This window comes from Empidonax traillii, unplaced genomic scaffold, assembly GCF_003031625.1.
Source record: "Empidonax traillii isolate 1590-97213 ecotype Southwest subspecies unplaced genomic scaffold, ASM303162v1 scaffold195:size1760703, whole genome shotgun sequence".
NCBI lineage: Eukaryota > Metazoa > Chordata > Aves > Passeriformes > Tyrannidae > Empidonax > Empidonax traillii.
Window position 1 is genome coordinate 689,319 of NW_020955388.1, and position 18,054 is coordinate 707,372.

Below are 18,054 nucleotides of genomic sequence, written 5' to 3' on the forward strand. Positions count from 1 at the left end.
TCAATGTTGAAAGTTTAATGTTCCTGCTACATACTGCCTTTCAGAATTGCTAAACAACAGTGTCGTTGATAACAAAACTATGTTAAGCACCAGAAGTTTTTATTTAACAAATGCCATAAGAAGTGGCACCTCACTTTTATTTTATCCTTCCTTCTGCTGCAGTCTGGAGAGCACAAGAACTGCTGCTTTAGATCCAGCAAGTCAATCTACAGAGAAGCTTACCAAAATCTGTCAGTAAAGATGGATTCACGGCCCTGGATCTTGCAGGCTGCAGGTGTGCCTTGACATGTACCAACTCCCCTTTTCAAATATTGTATCCCATCGTATGTTATAAAAATGTTAAATGAGAAAGCAATAAAAGAACAAGCCAAATTTGTTAAGTATACTGAATTTTTAAACTTAGACAACTTTTAACTTTTTTTTTTTTTTAAGATAGTTTCCAGATGCTGTTAGCAAAAATGGGCTAGATCTAAGTAAGGACTTCAGAGACTTTGCATGTCCAGAAGTATGAATCCCAAAGGCCCATATTAATGACTGCTCAAGCTCATAACATGCCATTAGTTTGGTCTCCACATGCCCTGAAGTTTAAACTTAAACCTGGGAGATGCTCAGCAAAGAGACCATGTGAAACCAAAACACCTGGCAGGGTAAGTGCCTCAAAGGACATGCATATTCTGGTATCACAGGAACACAACCACACCTACTTTAACACACAGCTACTAGAGAATGATTGTTAACCTTTCATAACTGCATTTTTCTACGCTATGATCTAGGTGTTACCTAAAAAGCACCCAAGATCACAGCTTCAACAGTCCTATTTTATATACAGCTACAGATAACATGAGCTACTTCTCCCAAATCCACAGTTATCTGGAGAGGGGCAAAGCCTGGCAGGGATTCTGAAATGAAGCAGTGTGATATTTAAACCTTCAAGGAATTAAAAAGAAGAACAAATAAAATGAAAACAGTTTAGTCAGAGGACACTAGACCCACATCCTCGCAGGGGGTCTGATGATTCAGAAGGGCACTTGGGATAAGCTTCATTCTGCATTACTTACCATCCAAACAACAGACATGCTAGATAAACTCTTCTACCAGCCCTATCCTCATGTTATTGACTCCTGTTTGCCCTGCTCTTTCCAAACTAAGTCAGTATAGGAGCGGCCTCCCCCCCCCCCAAAAAAAAAAAAGTAGCTACTGCAGAAATAAATCCACAGCTAGCTGGACATTTCTTTCCAATCCTACAGGGACCCGTCCATCCCTGAAAAAGCTAACTACTTGTTTAGAAGATCAGAACTGATATAGTTATCTGTGAAGGACAAGACAGCACAGAGTACAGTAGCATGCTACTGACTGGGAAAACTCAGAATACATCAGTTCACAGTCTCTTTCAGCTGAATGAATTCAAATATACATCTCATCCAGCACCTCCACTAATAGGCTAGAGGCAAGGTTAGAATGAGAAAGGTCTTCTAGCCCATGTGTTTTAACTGAGAAAAAACATCCAATATGGACAAAAGTATGAACCAGAACATGCCAACACAAGCACATGAACAGAACAGTAGGTGAAGAAAGAGGAATTCTTTTGGATTTGTTTCCTCCTCCATAGATGATACAGTGAGGACAAACTAAAACAGAGCTAAGTGTTCTAGCACTCCCTTTGGCTGCAGGGCAGGTTTTGTTCAGGACAACATAGCTCTGTTCTACACAGACTGAAAATCCAAGGCACTTTGCTTCAGATTTCATACTAATATGCAATGCCTTAGAGTCAGGCACAGCAATACTGAAGTCCTTTATCAGATCTAGCCCCACTTCTAAGAACTTGTCTTCTCTAAAATGGCAGTGCGGACCAATCACTGGAACATCTAGCCCAGATTCACAACTATCACACTGCAAATGGAAAGTACAGATCAAACTTTCCAAACTATTGTGTTTGTTTTTCAAATGCTATATAATTCACTTGTCAGTAATTACCAACTTTTGTTCCAAGTAAAACATGAACTGCAGCATGAAAGATACGTCTTACCAGTTTACACATGCAGATACACACATAATAAAACAAGACTAGCTTCTGAAAATACTAGGTTTTATTCACACCCCAGTGGTAAACAATAACCTTAATATGATGACTAGGTTTCTTTTGTAGATCACTGTGTCACATAAAATACAAAACCCATAGCATAAACAAGCTGACAGTTATGAATGTTTAATGTGGTCTCATTGGAAATAAAACAAGTTATACTAGTCTTCTCAAGTAGTCAAATTCAAAATGCATCATCACCTCCTAGTTAGTACAAGTCACTGCCATTTCTATAACAAAGTAATGAAGGCACAGCTAGTGCAAGCAGACTTAAACCCGTTCAGACTACTAGGCTGAAAAATACTTTGGTTGGTTCTTCAGGAGAGAGTTTTCTCTAAACAAATATTGGTCTCAGTTAACAATTCTGATAATCTTCACAGCTGCAGTCTAATAGCTACATGACAAAGACTTCACAAGAACCAAACTATGTAGCAATGAATTAACATTCATGCTTTAGGGGATTTACTGCATTCTACATATTGGCAGAAAATTATACTGTTAAAATGCTAGGTAGATTAAACCTACATTTTAAACTGGTTCTTATGTGTTTGATTTCTTTTTTTAACAAATTGGTTACTTAATTCTACCAAGATACAAAACATAAGGCTGTAAGTAACTAATAGTTGTGTTTAGGCTATTACAGTGCAGGTAATCCTCAAGGCCACATACACACTGCTTCACTGCTGCTTGCATTCTGCTGGGTTTTGATCCTTCTGTTGAGAAAAAAAGGAAACATTAGTTTATAGAAACCTGAATGTTAAAAGAACTACCAATATTGCTGGACGTGCTTTCTTAAGCTGCAGCATTCAAGCTCTTCTTCCATCTTTTCCCTTGCTTAGTACTAGCAATACTGCTCTCTTTGGACACGGCATTGATTTTGGCTTTGTTAGTGCATTAGTATACAATCCAGAACAAAAACCTATTCAGAGCCAAGTGTGGCAAAATACTCTGAAAGACATCGTAACTGTAAAATGGAGAAGCATTACACGTAGTAACAAACAACCCAGCTCAGAAGAAGCATCCAGGCCTTCTACCAGGCAGCTTGAGAGAAAACAAATTTCCTGTGGGCAGTAAGAAGGGTACACCCTTATTCCAGAAGCCACCATAGAGCAATGCAACTCCAAATCACAGTACATTCTTAACACTCCGGAAACATCTTCTGCAATAAATTCCAGTTGTTAGAAAATTCTAACATGGAAAATTTCTTCTGTTATAGTGAAACAGAAAACCAACAATGTCACAGTAATATGGGAATTTAAGGAAAAGGTTTTTTGAGGGCAGAGTTCAAATACAAGTTTTACTCCAAGTTTTACTCCGATCTGGATAGCTAGCCTAGGACCACAGTGCTTTAATTCATCTGGCTTATAGCCCGCGATCAGCTTACAACTATTTATCCTTATGTCAATACACTAATAGTACCACTACTGTTCCTAGCCCTCTGGCAGTTCTCTCTGAAACTGAGCATGCCGTCTTGGCCTTTCTCAGTTCTATTTCACTACGAAAAGCAGTATGTGAAATGGTTGAAATAAGAAGCCCAATTTGCAGCTGTTAATTTTTATTCCCAAACTTCCTTGACTAGGAAGCAGTTTGAATACACTATAGCAGATGAATCACCAAGAGGCTGTGCATTTTGATTAACAGTTCTTACTCTATGTCTTTCTAGATACAACGCTAAGATTATGTAATTCTTTCAATAGTACTTTGATAGTAGCTCAAACCACTCCTACTGGAAAACACAGTGCCTCCTCATTTGAAATGGCAAGGACATTTTAGAGCAGGCATTTTGAAGTACTTCAGACAGACTTCATGACTGGAGCTTTCACCTACTACCCACCAGATGTTTTTAGGTGGCCCTATGTGCCTTTCCCTCAAATATTAAAAAGGTATGAACTGAGTGGCTCACAATCATTTTTTCGCCTGATTAGTGATTTGCCCTTCCCATGGATTAAGAAACCTGCCAATGGCACTTGGCTGTTCATACTTTAGTACTTGGCTGTAGGTATGTTCCTGGACCTTGACTTTTACTCCATCATCATGGCTGGGCTTTGTGAACGAAGATTTGAGAAGGGCTCTACCTATGCTTGCTACAAGCGCGCTGATGGCTAAAAAGGCCAATGCGAGATAGACTTGGCTGTAGGTATGTTTCCTGGACCTTGACTTTTACTACCTCAAACAATAAAAGACTTGCTATTTACCTCCCTTGAAAAAGTCTCAGTTTTGTATTCTGCTAGGAAAATCTGTGCGAGAGCCAGATGGTAACATGTTTCCAAAAACCGAACCTGGATACGCAGTTCTCTGCATCTCCTTATAATTGCTATAGAATATTTTCATCATTAGCAGCAACTTGATGCAAGACAAGTTTATAGAAAACCAAGCCTGACTAACCTCAGTGCTCAAAGCTGAAAGTTACTTTAACAAAATGATTCTTGGAGAAAAAACTTTGTAGAAGTTTCTCTGCCAATATTAGTCTGTCAGAACTAGGACTGAAACAGCCTCAGCCAAAACATACTCACTATAGGAACTACTGATTAAATACTTAAACTAAAATCAAAATTTATTGTACATAAAATTTTAAATATCCATGTGTACACAAACTTCAAACATTCATTTTAATTCCTTACTTTTGGGTCATAGTCAGGATCATTTTCTTCATCTGCTTCTTCTTCCCCCTCCTAAAAGAAAACACTTGTTTATTTTCTCTAGCTTATCCACATTCAGCCTCCTGAGCCATTTTCATGAAAATTAAGATTAAATTATATTCAGAAATACATTCATTACAACTTCATGCTATACATATTGTATTAGCTAACCCTCCACAAAGCATGCCATCTTTTAACACCAGTTGAAACTTAAATTTGTAAGATACCTTAAGGGTTGTCTTAGTTTGGTTTCTGTTTTCTTGTTGTTCTGTTGTTTTTAAAAAATTGTTCATCCTAGATCCACAAAATAATATATTGTATCTTACTTCCTAAGTAATTCTTAAACTTAGTGTCCAGAGCTCTCAAAAACTAAAGGAACTCTTATTCAGATAAGAAACTACAACAGGGAAAACATTTGAACCAAGGGCATCTGTCATCTTACCTCATCATCTGCCTCTTCACCTTCTTCATCATACTAGGAGAGAAAATAAACGGTTTTGAAAGCATCATAAATGCACCCATTTATAGCTCAAACTCAAGTAGAAGGCAGAGACTACACTGTATGGTGCTCTTGAGAGAAGTTCCTGTATCTGTCAAATGCTGTATGCATCAGCATGAGATATTTAACCTCTCAAGCCAAGCAAGCTCTGGCAGAGAAAGCCAGAGCATCCCTTTCTGCAGCACTAGAGAAGCCATTAGACTGCGGTAGCACTTGTGGCCGGCAGGGGGCCGGGCAGCCCAAAGCAATCCATAGTCAGCTCCTCCCTCCTCCACATCCCCACCCAAGGCTTTGGACCAAGGGCTAACAATTTAGATTGTAAAAACTGCATGTAAGACAGGCATATCTAAGCTATCTGAACTGTCAAACTGTCCTCACTTAAGTAGAGGCAGGGGACAGAAAATATTTTACCTGTATAAAATTCTTAGGGGGCTTTGTGGTTTATTGATTTCAAGCTTAGCTCTTTTAATGCACTTAATTTAAGCTTTTGTAGAACTTGCTTTGAGTATTTTGGCATGCTTTGAACGTGCTTATCTAACAATAAGTAAGAGTGCACTCTTGAAAGGATGAGGCCTGAATCTCATGAAAGCTGGTATCCCAATATCACTGCAAGCACAAAGAAGAGCTGAGCAAATAGATAAAAAGGCTGATTTGTTCTCTGGCAGTTCACTATAGTTCTACCAAAGTATTGGGTACAACTCTCTAGAAATGCCTTTACACAAAATTCTACTAAGACATCCTCTTGGAGGTTCAGCTTCTACCATTACTTTTGCCACAAAATTCTGAAGTCACTACTTCAAAGATTAATTACTTTCATGCTTCTCTTTACTCAACACTCTAGGAAGCTCTGCTGAAATCAACATTGATGCATCCCATTCTAAAGATACCAATGTCAAAAATAACCGAAAGTCTTTAAGTAGCAATATTTCAAAGATTTTAGTGTTTTGAATGAACGCTATACTTACGTCATCATCGTCATCTTCAATAGCTTCTCCTGTGAAGTACAATACTGATCGGGGGACTATACGTTCACGCAAGAAATGGCCTATTTCAAAGTCTGCAGCGAGGATTGCCTCAGATTCATCATCCTGCATAAAACAATAGTATTTCCTTAACCATAAGGTGATAATAACTACTTCTGACAGATAAACACAAGTTGCATGGAATTTGATGTGGTCAGATTTATACAAATCCCATGCACTGATTTTTTTTTTGTTTCAGGACCCTTTACAGAATTGAAACTGAGGAGCCAAGTTTGACACTTTAAACAGCCCACCTACATTATGCAGTGGGAGGCTGCTGCTTCAGTAAGCTAAATTATACAAAATTCTGGAGTTTAACTTCTATTCTTCTCCCACCCCCAACTTCCTTTTGTTCCAAGTAGAAAGATTGTTTAATCTTAGTCCCATAGACTTCAGTTCATAGGCACAGTACCCTTACAGTAGCCAGCCAACCTCCTTCTGATTCCTACAGTGCATCTCCTCCATGAGCCCCATTAGACAAGCCAGTATGAAGCACCTGAGCACCTAAAATGCTCTCTGATCCAGCCCCAATCTCTCGATCCTTTTGTTTTCACACCAAGTGTTCTGCTGTCTCCCACCTGAGAATTACCTTCAATTCAAAAAGCTTCTTTTTTGGGTGGTTTTTTTCTTTTTAACATTGTAAACATACACTTTTTGGTGTCCATGCCAATTGGAGTTCTAACTGCACACCTCTGGAACCTCAATGTCATTTCTCACTCTAGCTGCACAACATGTTCCTTCCCCACTCTTAAGTATTTTCAGTAGTTTTTCTCCTAACAAAAACATGGCTTATTGCCACAGTGAGCACACAGAAAAGCAGGTTCTTGCGGGTTTCTATTATTGTTTTATTACTTTCTCCAAGAGTTAATAGCTTGGAAAACTTTCAACAGAATAAAATACAACCAGATACATTCAACCATAAGATAAAATCATCCAAACAACCCCTGAAGGGAAAGACTTACAACCACCCATTAGATCAGAGACTAATAATGAAGATCACTACATCTGTACAACTGTTAACAACTCACAAGGTAGCTTTCAGAAAGCATGAACTGGTAAAGTTAACTAAACTAAACTCTACCACTCAACTCAATAAACACTCCTTCTAATAAAGAAAACAATACATACTAGTCCTCACAGGTATTCTCAGTTAAATACAGAGGCAATTAAAAGTGAAGCTGTTTAAGAACTTCTCATACAATTTCCATAAACACACCACCACCATATTTTAAATAAGCCAACTCACCAGCTCTCCACTTTCGGGAACTGTATAAAAAAAAAAAAAAAAGAAAAAAAAGAAAAAAAAGAGAAGAAACAAGTGAGTGAAGTGCATTCTACATTACAAGTTAATGCAGATAAATTACCATTCAGCTTACCTTCAGGAGGACTAAAGAAGTTGAAGAAAGAGTCATTTGAAACAGTTTTTGTCACAGTCCTAACTGTTCCACGGCCCTTATGTTTCTGCTTCTTCTTAATGGTTTTCAAAGTAACATTCTTTCCTTTTTTCCAGTCTATTTGACAACTAAAAAGAAAAAAGAGGGAAAAAACAAACAGAACCCCAAAATCAGCTGCAACTTAATCACATTCACCTTGTTACAAGTACCTACCAAGACTATCACAACTGCAAGACACAATGCATAGAAAATACTAAGGTAGTATTTATTCAGTGCTATCTTTTCATTCTTCTAAATGTGAAGAACAAGACTAACAGGCTCATTTTAGGATTGTTTCCATCCAGAAATTTTTCCTTCTCCACTCAATCTCTGAAATACTAATTTTCATTAGAAACCAAGTACTGCCTATTTTCCTATCAGAGAACAGTATCACACTGTTTTGAGAGCCACCCTCCATTATAACGTCATATTTGGTCCTGTTAGTAATATGCCAAAGTTCACCACACCTATCATTATAGTCAATAAATCCTTAAAATAATGCATCAAGCAGGTGTTTAGATTTTGGTTGATTTTGAGTTGTTTGTTTGTGAGGTTTTTGTCTTCTTGTGTTTGTTTGGGTTCTGATGTTTTGGTTTTTTTTTTAACTCTATCCTACTTACAGAGCAGAACCATACCAGAAGACTTCTCTAACAGTCAAAACATTCTGGTGACACATAAATGAAAACATCACGTCTGTGAAACCATCTGCATTTGCAGAAGTTTCTCATTAGATTCCTTTAAAGACTCAAAGGAATGGAGTGAGTTGCTTTGGGACACGGAGAGGCTTTCTTAGTTAAAAGACAAAACAAGGACTAGGAATTAACCACTTTCACAGAAGCAGAGTGTGATCTCACATCAAACTCTGCCAGGATTCATGCTTTTCAAGAACAGTCCAAACTGGGAAAGACAAAACAGTCTGATCAAAGCTACTCAAGCAGCTAAAACTAAATCTTACAGAAGATTTGCAGAACAGGATTTCTAAATAAATACTGATTACATTTTTATTTATATGCATATATAATACATACGCTTATAAATTATGTAATATAAATAATATATTTTCTGTATTGTATTGAAGTTATAACAACTAAAAAACTCAAGTCAAACCCAGTTGTTCACAAGTTATTAGAATTATCTTTTCCAGCACCTTCCCAAGATGCTGTAAAAGTCTATAGTGGTTAATACTAAGGAGGAAAGTGTTATATTGCTTTAAAGCTATCTGTTAGCACTTACCCTGTACAACCCATGATTTCTGGTCCATCAAAGGAGAAGGGATCAGAATCATCTGGTTCTGACCTCATTCTATATGTCTTTGTCAACACTTCATTTGTGAAGTAGTCGTTTGGTTCAAAATGAAATTCTAATGTGAAACTCTAAAAAGGATTGCAAAGCAAGAACTTTAGTAATTTACAACTCAGACCTTTAATTTCTGAATACCTAAAATCCAACCCCAAAAAACCCCACATGCAACAGAATACACCCTTCTCCTCCAATACATCCATCACTTATTGTAGAATCTGCTACCCAAGTTGTACAAAAAATCTTCAAATATTTTAATTTACCATGTTGATCTTGTTCTTGTTAGTTAATATACTGTTTGCAGTAATGACAGAAGATCTCCCAGTGTACAGCTTTCCTGATGCTAATGTATAGAGAGAACTTCTGAATTTAAAAATATCAGAACTTAGAAAACTGCTTGATTTCTGTCAGGAAAATTTGTCAAATTGTAACAGTTACACAGAAAGTACCTAAAGGTATCAAAATGCAAAGGTGAAACTTAAGTCATCAGAAACTTAATCTCATCAGAAGTTGAAGGTTAAATTTAGTATAAAGTCATTTGCAGGGCAGAGCAAAAGGAGTACAAGCCCTTGTACTGTTTCTCAGAAGAAACAGCTGTATATTTTCTCATGATTTCTGCAAGACAATTGGCTATCACAGATCATGTTGCTAATATACAAATAAGTGTTAAGATAACACAAATATAATCTTGTTTAATAAGTTAAACTAACCATAGGCTGTCCAACTTCTGAAAATTTCACTTTTATATCTTTTAAGTATTTCAGGATAGGTTCATCATGTTCCTGTAAAGAAAACACAGTGTATTTAATTTTCATAACATTAAATTATATACAGATTTAAGGACCCACAGAAACAAAACTGTTTAGAATGAGTTTTCCTTAGAATAGAAACCTTGTTCCAGTACTGAAATACTGTCATGAACATGACCAGCAGAAGGCAACAATGGCTGTACAGGCTCTCCAATGCAGCACACAATCAAAATCCATGCAAACACCAAGTACAGTTTATAGCAGTGTCTAATACACATCACACACACTCCTATAAGCACAGAAGAGGTATCAGTATGGTAAAATAGGTTCAAAAAATAAAACATTAAGGAAATATTTCAGTGTTCTACACTCTCAGTTGAATTAAGTACCAGAGATGAGAGCCAAGGAATGGTTCCATTTTTACTCTCCAACAGACATATCAAGCAATGTAGTGTTCCTGCTCCTTTCTTAAAGACACTTGGATTGAGTACTAATGCAGCTTTAAATAAGCCTGGATCACCACCTACCTGCACCATATCACTGAGCAAGTCCACATTCTTGAATACTGTCAGCCAAAACTCAGGAATTCCTTTGGGGTCTTCTTTTTCTTCATCTTTTTTTTCTTCTTCAACCTTGGCTTTCTCTTTCATTTCGTCCTTAACAGAATAAAAACGTTAGGTTTTCTTAATTTTAAACGAGTGCCCATAAGGTTCATTAACAGTTTCATGTCAATACCAGTACAGCTTAAGATTCATGTGCACGCTTTAGGCAACCATTAAGAATTAATATAGTTATTATAAGCAAGTAATCATTAGGAATCCAATCTTTCTTTTTTTAAACTTCAGTTACTGTATTGACTCTCGTTTCATGCTAAAGCTTGAGATATTTATAAGAACCATCTAAGATACTCACTGAAATTTCTTCTTCAATATCTGCTTTCCATTCACATTCTTCTTCTGTAGGTTCATAAATTGCATTTATGATTTCACTTCGCTGGAAGATTAAACCAAGAACATTTTTGAATTTCCTAGCCATTACAATTAGCAATATCCATAGCAGTAAATTCTTAATCCTAAACTACACAATGAGTAATACATTAACTATTTATCAAAACATTTTCTTCTGGCTCTAAAGGACAGATCCAGCAGTTTGGAGGTTTTCAACACACTAAAATAAACACTAAAGTCCCAGAAAGGTTATAATATCATCTGACATCTGCTCAATTAAAGTGAGGCCTGGTATACTAAAGTGATTTTGGTAACCATGGAACAGACTGAACCTTTCACTCCCTTAATCTTAATTGACGTTCACATGAATGCCAAAATTGCATCAATTGAATTAAACAGGCACCTATGAGACCAAAGTAATTCAGAACAGCATAAGCATTCAGTTTATTATATTCCCTTGTATTTTAGCTGAAGCCTTAAAGTACAAATCAGAGTAGCATTAAAATACCTTGTCAAATAAGGGCTGATAGAGAGCAGCATATTTTCTTTCCAGTTCATGAACTTCCTCATAGAACTTTGCTTCTATCTGTGCACACTGAACTTGAAGGTTCTTGAGAGCATTCACACGTCTTTTTACAACTTTAGGCAAGCTGAAAGATTCAGTGACAGAACTGTTATTAACTATGCGTTCCAAGCACTATTGATCCTTCCTTAACCAGTCCCCTTGCAAGTTAACCGACTTGTGTCACATTTTACATTCTACTTTAAACTTCAGAAAGCCATAAAAATCAAAACTATGACCCACTGCACCACAGATTGAAACTGTTAGCACAAGCTCTTAAATTGAGGCTTAACCTCAGTTAGAACCAGAGTATTCCACACCTGGGTCAATCACATGACAAACTTGTGCAATAAATCTGCTTCCTAAAAGCAAGTTCTACATTATCAATGAGCAGCACAGTAAACTCATAGGGTTGAGCATTATTAAGAAAGGTTTTCTCATTAACTCCCTTGGTTTTGTGAAAGAAAGTTCAAGACAGTTGAGAAATTCTTTGCTAAGAAATTCGATCTTCAAAACTGACTTTTTTGTTTCACTAAGCAAAGCAGCTGATAGAACTGTCTTCTAAAATACTCCCCAAGTGACACAGAACTGTTTTGCTAAATGAGCCACTATATTACAAATATGTAAAAGAAACCAATTAATGCATTCCTTACTATAAATACTGGTCAGCTACACTTCCAGTATTAGTTTCACTTTAGAAAACTATGCTAACATAAACTTACTGTTAGAATACAAAGTTACCTACACCAAGGCTATTGGTGAGATTTATAGGGTAGATTGCTGTCAGCCTCCACTGATGGACCAAACCCCCAGCATATGACTACAGAAGATTGTTATGTTAGCTTCCCATATTTATTTTATTTAAGCAGTTGTGCTGTGTTATTTACAACAAAGCAACTGCTTTGAATTGTTAGGACCAGCTTCAGGGCAGAGGAATTACCCAATAATGCATTAAACACTGAGGGTTCATATTAATTATTAAAGCTATCTTATATCTATTAAGCAGGACAAGCACGTGTTCCAACATCCCTGTTCACTTCAATGTGCAGAATCCTTCTTCCTGACATCTTTATGATCAACATGAATATATTACATGCCACCATTAAATCGAGGTTGCCCCTAATCTTCCAATTTTGGCAAAAGTACATCTGTTACACAAACTACCAAAGCCACATAAGTTTAGGTGTATATGCTTATAAAGGGCTGATAGCATTCTTGTTATTCTGGTATTTTTCCAGAAGTTAAGTCAAGTTAATAATTTGCTGTAATTTTATCAAGTACTATATCAGAACTAACAGCAATTTAAGGAACAACTTGAATTAAATCAAGAAAAAAGTATTAAGGAAGAATATTAATATGACCACACATCTAAGTTATACAACAGTCACCCACTTAATGCCACGTGCATATATCTAGACTAAGAGTATTGGTCCTAGTGCCATACGTGCAGCATGTCCAAATGTAGTTTGTCAAGAGTAAAGATTTTAACCCCTTTATTAGAGAATCTACAATCTTTTGCATGTGTCAAGCTGCATTTCATTACATCATATGTCAGCAAGTTCAAATTTCACAATTTATAAATTCAGAGTTTTATAAACGTGGTACCTTTAAAAAAATACGGCTAGTTTCATGAAAGAGACAGCTCTTACAAAATAAATCCAAAATGGAGAAGCAGACCAAGAAATCTGAGCTGGACTGCACAAATACAACAGCAGCAACTAGAACCCGTTGCTCTGAATACAAGCCACTAGCAAAAGTTATGATCACACAAGTGTACAGCTTTCTGTGAACAGCTGAGGAAAATCTGACTCTGTGAAAGTAAGTTTCATTAACAGTATTGTGGCCAGGCACAGGTAAAGAGGTAAGTTATTGGACAGCTGCCAAGCAATTAGCATGAGCAGACAGCTGTTTTCCTGGAACCTGTTTTTCCCATCAGTTTGTGCATCTAGTTCTTTAAGAGCCCCTGTAACAGGCTTTTAGGATCCTACATTCTTGCTGACTTCTATGCAATCTCAGTGTATAGACTCTGTAGATAAATAAGCTCTAAATAATACTTGGAGAGACATGTAAGAAAGAGGCACCTGAAAAGCACGGTTAAGTCAGCACGTGTATGTTGAGAAAGTGCAAGACTCAAGTTAACGTGTGTCTTCCAGATACTTTCATATTGCAAGTTAGGTAAGCATTTGGTAAAATGGTGAAGCTGCAATGCTTTTTGGTAGCGAATGCACTGCTGTACTTGGACGTGGTGAAGAAACAGTACAGTATCTTAGAGAGCAGCTGACTACAAGAATGCAAAACACTGTTATCACTCTTGTTCACTTCTTAGATCAAGGACCTGAAAGATTAGTAGAGGTTAATTAATATCTGTTGAAAAACAGAAGAAAAATATTGAGTGTGAAAAGCCTGTAGTGTACGGTATCTTTGTTTTGGCTTATTTCTGTTTGGGCTTTTGTTCCAAGCGATAATCTGTAACAGCAGGAATAGCAGCAGCAGCACCAATGCCTGTTACCCAGTAGCTGCCCTAGTTCAAACCAATAGCAATGCACGACCCCACCACAGCAAGAGAGCCGTACACTTTACACTTCCTGGGGATGTGGTGAAATATTCATACACAATCAGAAGTTACCCGAAAATCAGAAAATTCTATCTGTGAATGCAGATCACGGAAAGAAAATTCTAGCAACAGTTTATTGAAAGTTTTGATACATGAGAAAACCACATCAAGTACTGCTAATAATGTTCCTGAATTTATCAGTTACTGGTTACACTCTAAGCATAAAATAACTATATTAGAGACACTAAGTCTCCAAGTACTTGTCCACAGTTTAAATAACCGATGTTTCATGACTAAGGCAGAGCTACAAAAGAGATTTCAAGTAGCAGGAAAGTATCTTAAGAAGTGTGCCATGCTGTAAGTGCAGGGGACAAGGTCAGCCACTATGAATATTAGCATTCTTTTCTTCATAAAACGTAATATAAAAACTCTACAATTCTGAGATGCACTACAGACAGATCATATTAGTTTTTCTGCTATCTGAGCAGCACAGTAGTTTCTGGTTACTAATGCCACAGACAACACTGTTCAGAAAGCAAAATTTCTATCACTCTGCTCATACTGAACAAATGCCGTACCTTTCTACATATCCTGCAGATGCTCCTACCAGACCATCAAGTCTTTCCTGAAGAGCTGCAAGAATCTGAGGATTTTGCATCATCTGCACTGTCAACTGCCGAGCTAAATTAAAAAAGAAAATTATGTTAAATGCAAAGTGCATCTTTTGGAGTGGTATCACTAAGCATGATTTTTGTTCTGTTCACAGTCAAACAACTCGGCAGCAAATTACTAAGCAACTAATCAAAAAATAAAAGATAGACACAGACATATTTACACATGATTTTTTTTTACACCCAAAGCTTCATAAGTGAAGTTTTAACTGTTTTTAGTTTTGAAAGAATTCGGTCACATACCCACAACAATCCTGTCTTTTTCAATTATAGAGGTGGCCAGCACTGCCTGAACTGGTATTAACCATGACTAAAATGAGTAACTGCACACAAATAATAAAAATCACATCACTGGCGGGGGGGAGGAAAAAGTCCTTGCTTCAGAACTTAAACACAGTTGTACACTCAAAATTGTTTTATCATTTATTGTTATTTTTAGCGGTAAAATTCTTTTAATACATTAACTGGAAAGCACATATGAGAAACCCTTGGTTTCAACATTACCTTTGCTGTTGCCATCTTCACCAGATTCTTCTTCTTCTACTTCTTCAACATCTTCCATATCCTGCTGATCAAGTTCAGACTGCTCTTTGCTATTAAAAATATTCAATAACAGGATCAAGAAGTTAACTTTATAAAATATTATAATGAGTTTAGAGATCAAACTATGTGAGTAGGAGCAAACCTTTGCATCTTTTACCTATGATAAACTAGCAGTCTTAATAACCAAATAAAGCCAGATTTATCTTCATAGAAGTTTTACATCTGACAATCTGGGAACAGTTTAAAGAATGAGCAACTTCCCAGAATTATGAAGTTTCCTTTTTACAGAAGAATTCCTTCATCTCCGGTTCTTATCAACCAGTCAAAGCCTCCTGCTCTACAGATCCTCCTTATAAAGATGGGCAGGCCTTGACAACTGTGGGTAGGTTCACCTAAACTATACTTCAAATGTCACAAAATGTGAGCAATTCAAAGTATAGAAAAAAAACCTACATACAGCAAAATGGTAGTAATAGGCAATACTACCTGGTTTTCCCCTCCAGAATTCCAACTAACATAGTAAGTTGACTTGCGCCACTTTTAGATTTACTTCCAATTAAGATCCCAAACCCAGTCATTGTGAGCAACTCGTTTTTCTCCCACATCCTACAGACCTCACATCTTGCCACAGTGCAAAGGTCAGTATCTAGACCCTGCCCATCAAGTGCCTGGAGATCCCAGCCATCTGAGGTACAGCACAGGACACAGAGCCTCAGTAACCTACAGATTTTACTTACTTGTCTATGTCTGCCATTCTGCTAGATTTCCAACACTAGAGGAAAAAGAAAGAACACATGAGAACAGCAGCACTAGATTTCAGTTACAAAGTCTACAGTGGTCAAGTGCTCTAATACTTAAAGAAACACAAACCACGTCAGCTTTATGAAACAAACACATATTATAGTCTGAAGAGTGGCACATCTCCCATGCACTTTTTGAGCTCTCAGTCTAAAACATACAGAAACACTGAAAAACTTTGCTCTGGTTTAAAACCAATAGATATACTCACATCAATTAAAGTACCACAAAAATGCCATGTTGAGTTTTATATCATAGGACTCTACTTGTATCATTGTCTGAAAACTAGTCCTAAGGATAAAACAAATATAACTTGAAAAAAAAACCTGAAGTAAAAAGGGTGCTAGAACTCTTCTGGCAACTGTTTACTCATTTCCAGGACATAACTGCAGACAGAGTATACTCAGAGCTAAATCAGTTTAAAACTAAAGATGCCTTTCTGTGGCTTTACTTTTAATCCAAACTTTACAAAACCAATCCAAGTAGTTCTTCAGAATACACACAAAATTCCAACATTTTAAACCCCCCCCCCCCCAAAAAAAAATTATGACAGGCGCCAAGCTACTTCAGATGACTTAGTTTCCATGTCCTGAATGATCGCAAATTTCTTAGATATCTCAGTATCATCATAAACACATTGCAGACTCAGTAACTTTTGATGTCGAGACTACTGCAAATCTTGCATACCATGAAGCATCTGTGTTCTCATATGTATTATGCATAACATTTTCTGCCAGCAAAACAGTACTTAGGAGTCTAGTATCCAAAAAGATGTTTCGGGTAGTTTGAAGTCAAAGATAATACTATGCACGAGAAAACATTTGTCCTGTTACTGCCATCTTAGGCCCAATAATTCAGGAAGCTCCAATTAACAGAAATAATCTACATGTCCACAAAGCATGGAAACCATTGCTTTAGAGTCCCCATTTTAGCTGCTGTCCTGTAAGCTAAATAAATTCAAGTTTCATCCAGGAATTTCAACTCCTTATAATGCATTCCAATGACAGTTTAAGCAAAGTGTTGGAAGGATATGTTCCAGAAAAAGAGAAAACCACAAAAAAATCCCAGTAAGATCAGGATATTAACAGTCAATATGAAGAAACATGTTAGAATCTAGACTTTAGAATTAAACACCTACATTCTATGTAGATAGAATCAAAACATTTTTTCTGGTGTCATAACTACTTCCCAACAATTACGTGGAAAGGAAGTATCTGATGTCCTCGTTTAGAGCCAGAACTTTACAGTGCCATTAAAGTATTCAATTCCCTAATATGCAGAAAAACTAGAGAACCAATTCCTTGTCCATCTATTTCAGAAAAAATAATACAACACTTGCTATCAAATAGAATAGCAGCACTGCTGTGAACCAAAGTACATCTAACAATTCAGTAAGAAACAGAGGAATTACAGTAGTATTCTTGACTCATTTTATTTGGATCACATTTGCCTGTCTTATGATTTCAGGTGTGCACATGGATGCAAGCTGTCTATACAACAATTCCAGAGTCTCCTTTGGATATCGTTCTCAAAGCTAGCAGGGACTGAAGAACTACAGAAACTGAGACCATACTACAATTGCAACTCTTATTTATGGGTCCCTGGATTTTTTGAGAGACAATAACAATTACCATTATTTTTGATTTATAGAAGATTTTATACAGTTTTTTCCTTACATACTTCCTCTTAACTTGTTCTTAATTCAGGACCTTTTCAAGGAGACTGATAGTATTGCTGTGCAGAAGAGCACAAGATGCACAGTTCACCTGCTTTTCACACATTTTCATGCAAACGTGACAGTGATGCTGTTCACCAACTACTGCTCCTTGCTGAGACCAGCATTTCCGCTCTCCATTCTTCCCATCAAATACAGCTTCAATTTCCATACAACTAAAGGCAGTTATTTCAAAAAAACTTTAAGAAGCATCCATCCCATCTCCAATACTGGTCATTAGCTGATGCCTTGGAAAAAAGTAATGACATGGTAAAGAATTCCCCCAGAAATTCTTCTAGCTTTCAATCATGTTCAGAAAAACACACTGTCTCAGAAATGCAGGTATTTGATAATGCCATAACTGATTTTTATTTCATAAACTAGTCCTCATTTTCCCCAAAACCATGTAGGTCAGCTGCTGATATCACTCAAGTATAAAAGCACTAAAATCCTGTTTCTGAGTTGCAATATTCAGCTTAAAGTCAGATTTTTCTACACTGCACAACCCTGTAGCAGAGGAATTTTCACCAGCAGTCTCTCTGTT

The 18,054-nt window shown here is 36.9% G+C and overlaps 1 protein-coding gene across 2 annotated transcripts in view; it reads right to left on the reverse strand.

Moving 5' to 3' along the window:
- The window catches only part of NAP1L1 (nucleosome assembly protein 1 like 1), a 29,914-nt gene continuing 11,860 nt past the window's right edge, over positions 1–18,054 (reverse strand). The window contains exons 2-15 of one of the 2 annotated variants that reach the window (XM_027886791.1): positions 15,736–15,770; positions 14,960–15,048; positions 14,363–14,465; positions 11,177–11,318; positions 10,634–10,714; positions 10,249–10,377; positions 9,683–9,754; positions 8,907–9,046; positions 7,617–7,762; positions 7,487–7,506; positions 6,184–6,306; positions 5,162–5,194; positions 4,702–4,752; positions 1–2,793 (exon numbers count right to left, since the gene is read on the reverse strand). In XM_027886791.1, the coding sequence (XP_027742592.1) occupies positions 2,758–2,793; positions 4,702–4,752; positions 5,162–5,194; positions 6,184–6,306; positions 7,487–7,506; positions 7,617–7,762; positions 8,907–9,046; positions 9,683–9,754; positions 10,249–10,377; positions 10,634–10,714; positions 11,177–11,318; positions 14,363–14,465; positions 14,960–15,048; positions 15,736–15,752 (1,182 nt within the window). In that variant the 5' untranslated portion in view covers positions 15,753–15,770 and the 3' untranslated portion in view covers positions 1–2,757. Of the gene's footprint in view, positions 2,794–4,701; positions 4,753–5,161; positions 5,195–6,183; positions 6,307–7,486; positions 7,507–7,616; positions 7,763–8,906; positions 9,047–9,682; positions 9,755–10,248; positions 10,378–10,633; positions 10,715–11,176; positions 11,319–14,362; positions 14,466–14,959; positions 15,049–15,735; positions 15,771–18,054 lie in introns of those variants that run through there. The other variant, XM_027886790.1, reaches the window with a different exon arrangement.